Here is a 3,677-nt window from a genome sequence, read left to right on the forward strand (position 1 = left end):
AGCCCCAAGAAATGCAGTCTGTTGGGTTTGGAAATGAGCGGATCCTCCCTTAAGGAGGAACCATCTGCAGTCCTGACGGTCCTTTGACTGTTTCCCCGGGGTGTCCTGCCAGGCTGAGAGCTCCAGAAAGGCACTGCTGTCTCATAGCATATCTGTAATAGCTGAGAGACAAATGGAGACGGTGCAGAGATGCAGAGAGTATGGAGATGATGGTGGGAGGCTCCATATGGGCATCTGAAAAGAGCCCTGTGTGTCCTTGGCTAAAAAGGGAGTGTGGAGACCTCCCTGTGGTGCCTGGAGAAAGGGAGGAAGGTTGAAGATCTGCACTTTGAAACTGGACTCCTCTGCTCTCAGCAGTGGCTGGTTTCCTTTCAGGGCAACACATGAGTGCGATCGTCCACCAGCTCAATGAGGTGGGAGCACAGGACAGCTGGGAACAAGACTAATAGACAGACCACCTGTCTTCACGCTGCAACAAGGGACAGTGAATCCATTTTTCTCAGGACTCACAGTAGACATGCCAAAGATTTCTACCTCTGAGGAACACTCCCCAGGGGTGACAAGGACATGTAAACTAAAATAAAAAATCCCAGAAACACTGTTCCTCAAACATCATTCTTTAGAATGGGGAGTGAAGATGGTTAAAATCCCTTCTACACAATGAGTGTATTTCACCTGACAGATATGGTGAATGTCAGAGCTAGTTACCCCCATTTCCCAATTCCCACTGCTGCACAGCAGGACTGACTCCTCTGGAGCCCACAGGCAGAGGTACCTGCTCCTCACAGCAGCACACTCAGCCAGTGCAAAGTGGAGCTCAAGCAAGGGAGCTGCACAAAGATGCTCTCAGTAAAGAGAGAGGCAATGTGGGGGGTTGTATGAGAACTGCAACAACTCGGGTTTTTGTTTTTTTTTTTTTTTTTTTTTTTTTGCTTAAAGAGTCTCTCCTAACTTCTCAATGTGTTTTCTCCTTTGGACAGTCCCCCATGCCAGGAGAGAGCAAAATGTCCAACAGCAGCTCCCTGAATGAGTTCCTCCTCCTGCCATTCGCCAACACACGGGAGCTGCAGCTCTGGCACTTCTCGCTCTTCCTGGGCATCTACCTGGCTGCCCTCCTGGGCAACGGCCTCATCATCACAGCCGTAGCCTGCGACCACCGCCTCCACACCCCCATGTACTTCTTCCTCCTCAACCTCTCCATCCTCGACCTTGGCTCCATCTCCACCACTGTCCCCAAATCCATGGCCAATTCCCTGTGGAACACCAGGGCCATTTCCTACTCAGGATGTGTTACCCAGGTCTTTCTGCTTCTCTTCTTGTTCATAGCAGAGTATTCTCTTCTCACTGTCATGGCCTATGACCGCTTTGCTGCCATCTGCAGACCCCTGCACTATGGGACCATCATGGGCAGCAGAGCTTGTGTCAAAATGGCAGCAGCTGCCTGGGGCACTGGTTCTCTCTATGCTCTCCTGCACACTGCTAACACATTTTCAATACCACTCTGCCAAGGCAACACAGTGGATCAGTTCTTCTGTGAAATCCCCCAGATCCTGAAGCTCTCCTGCGCAGACTCCTACCTCAGGGAACTTGGGCTTCTTGTGGTTAGTGCCTGTTTAGCCTTTGGGTGTTTCCTTTTCATTGTGGTGTCCTACGTGCAGATCTTCACTGCTGTGCTGAGGATCCCCTCTGAGCAGGGCCAGCACAAAGCCTTTTCCATGTGCCTCCCGCACCTGGCCGTGGTCTCCCTGTTTGTCAGCACTGGCACATTTGCCTACCTGAAGCCCCCCTCCCTCTCCTCCCCAGCTCTGGATCTGGTGGTGTCTGTTCTGTACTCGGTGGTGCCTCCAGCAGTGAACCCCCTCATCTACAGCATGAGGAACAAGGAGCTCAAGGAGGCACTGAGGAAACTGATTCAGATGGTACTAGTTCAGCAGCAATGAGCTGCCCATCTCTCTTCACAAGTGATTTCCAATTTATCTCAGGCACCTCTTGTGCTTTTGGTTTTCTATCTGTGATAATCACATTGGTACACAAATGTTTGAATTCATCTCTTCTCCAGAGGCACAAACCCCATCAGTTTGATCAAGAGGCTCTCTGTAAATCTGCCAACCACTGCGTCAGAGCTGGCCTCCCAAGTAGCATCTCTGCAATAAAAGGGGATTTTCTCAGTACTGTGCCTGAAGGTTGGGATCTTCTTTCAGAGCTGGAGCCAAGAATGCACTCAGGGAATTGCACCTGAAAAGGCCCTGTTGCTGTGCTTGGGCTTTCCATGCACAAGGGGGGATGTGCTCACAGGGTGATGTTTTAGGGAATGAGGGCTGGATGGAGTCCTCACTTGTGGGTGCCCAGTGCCCTTGGGGAGAGTGAATGCTCAAGAAGTATCTCCTGGGGACTGTCTGCCCATGACGTGGCTGGTGACACATGCCTGTCCTTCTGGAAGGGAACATGGAGCTTGCCTGAAGAGCACAGGGTGGTCTCCAGGGACAGCGTGTGCCTGGGATGGGCAGTGAGTGGAGACTCACAAAAACAAGTGGAGTCACCCAAAAGCAAAGGGCTAAACTGAAGTATGCACCAAATGACAGCTCAGCAATCTCAGCAGGGGCAGTGGGGACTCAGTGGGCACAGGGAAGGGAGCCTCAAGAGCAGGTCATGTCACCTACAGTGAAAAACCATGGGTGGGATCAAACGACACATGAACCATCCTGAGCCATTTGAAATGCCCTGTGATTGCTCGGAGCAGCTTCCACAGTCCCAGCCCCTGGGGAGAAGGTTGTCAGGTGCTGGGCCATGCTGGGTCTGCTTCCTGCCCTGACCAGCACGGCCAGTGCAGAGTCGCTCCACGGCCCCACAGCTCACTCATGCTTCAGAGCACCACTGCCAGCTGGGGCCCTGCGAGGAGCACAGGGGAGGGGTGTAGGACCGGCTGGCCAGGCCAGCACAGACATGCTCACCTGGGGAAAGGCTCCCTGGGGAGCAGGGACATCTCTGGAGAAGAGCAAAGAAGCAATTGCGAGCTTGAGGAGAGGTATAAATGAATACTTGTTTCTACGTGTGTCAACTCAGAGCAGGCCGCTCCGTTACTGGAGCAGCTGGAGTTGCTTGAAGAGCCCCGGGGCCAGGACGCTAGTGCTGTCCTGGGGAGAAGGGCTGGCACAGAGTGGCTGCAGGCAGCCAGCGTTAAGGTCTCCTGGACACACGAGCAGTGGAGACAGGGACTGACTGGCCTCAATTTCCTCATACCGTTGCTGGCCCCCAGCCCTGGGGCTGATGGGGAGGCTGACACCCCTCTGTGCCTCTCCCTATAAGCCTCCCTCTGCTCTCCCCACAGGCCTGCCAGGAGCAGCACCTTCCCTTTTCTCTCAAAAGACTCCATAGAAGGGGAACATGTCAAGTAAACCGCATGCATCCCCACCTCCCACAGCAAAAGGAAATGCTTCCCACCCCCTTCTTAGCTTGCACATGACTCTCGGTGATGTCCCCTCCCCTCTCCAGGCACCATTTCTGCTGGGCCAGGCAAGGGGCAGCTATTCTGCATCTCCAGAGCAGGGCACTTTGCCACAGCAGTTCCTGGGGGCTCCGTGCTGGCACTCGGATGTTCAGGGATGGATCCCAGCACAACACAGCCCCCTCCAGGCCAAAGCAGCCTCTGTCCCCCAAATGCCGGGAGGAATGGATCC

The 3,677-nt window shown here is 53.8% G+C and overlaps 1 protein-coding gene across 1 annotated transcript; it reads left to right on the forward strand.

The window, feature by feature from the left end:
* Positions 1 to 1,091: 1,091 nt before the first annotated feature.
* LOC135326241 (olfactory receptor 14A16-like) lies at positions 1,092 to 1,904 on the forward strand (the record flags this gene model as incomplete). The annotated part of the gene is made up of 1 exon (XM_064504090.1): positions 1,092 to 1,904. A coding segment is annotated over one exon (813 nt), but the record flags the coding sequence as incomplete, so codon positions are not given.
* Between the last annotated feature and the right edge of the window lie 1,773 nt (positions 1,905 to 3,677).

Source organism: Dromaius novaehollandiae, unplaced genomic scaffold, assembly GCF_036370855.1.
Source record: "Dromaius novaehollandiae isolate bDroNov1 unplaced genomic scaffold, bDroNov1.hap1 HAP1_SCAFFOLD_37, whole genome shotgun sequence".
Taxonomy (NCBI): Eukaryota; Metazoa; Chordata; class Aves; order Casuariiformes; family Dromaiidae; genus Dromaius; species Dromaius novaehollandiae.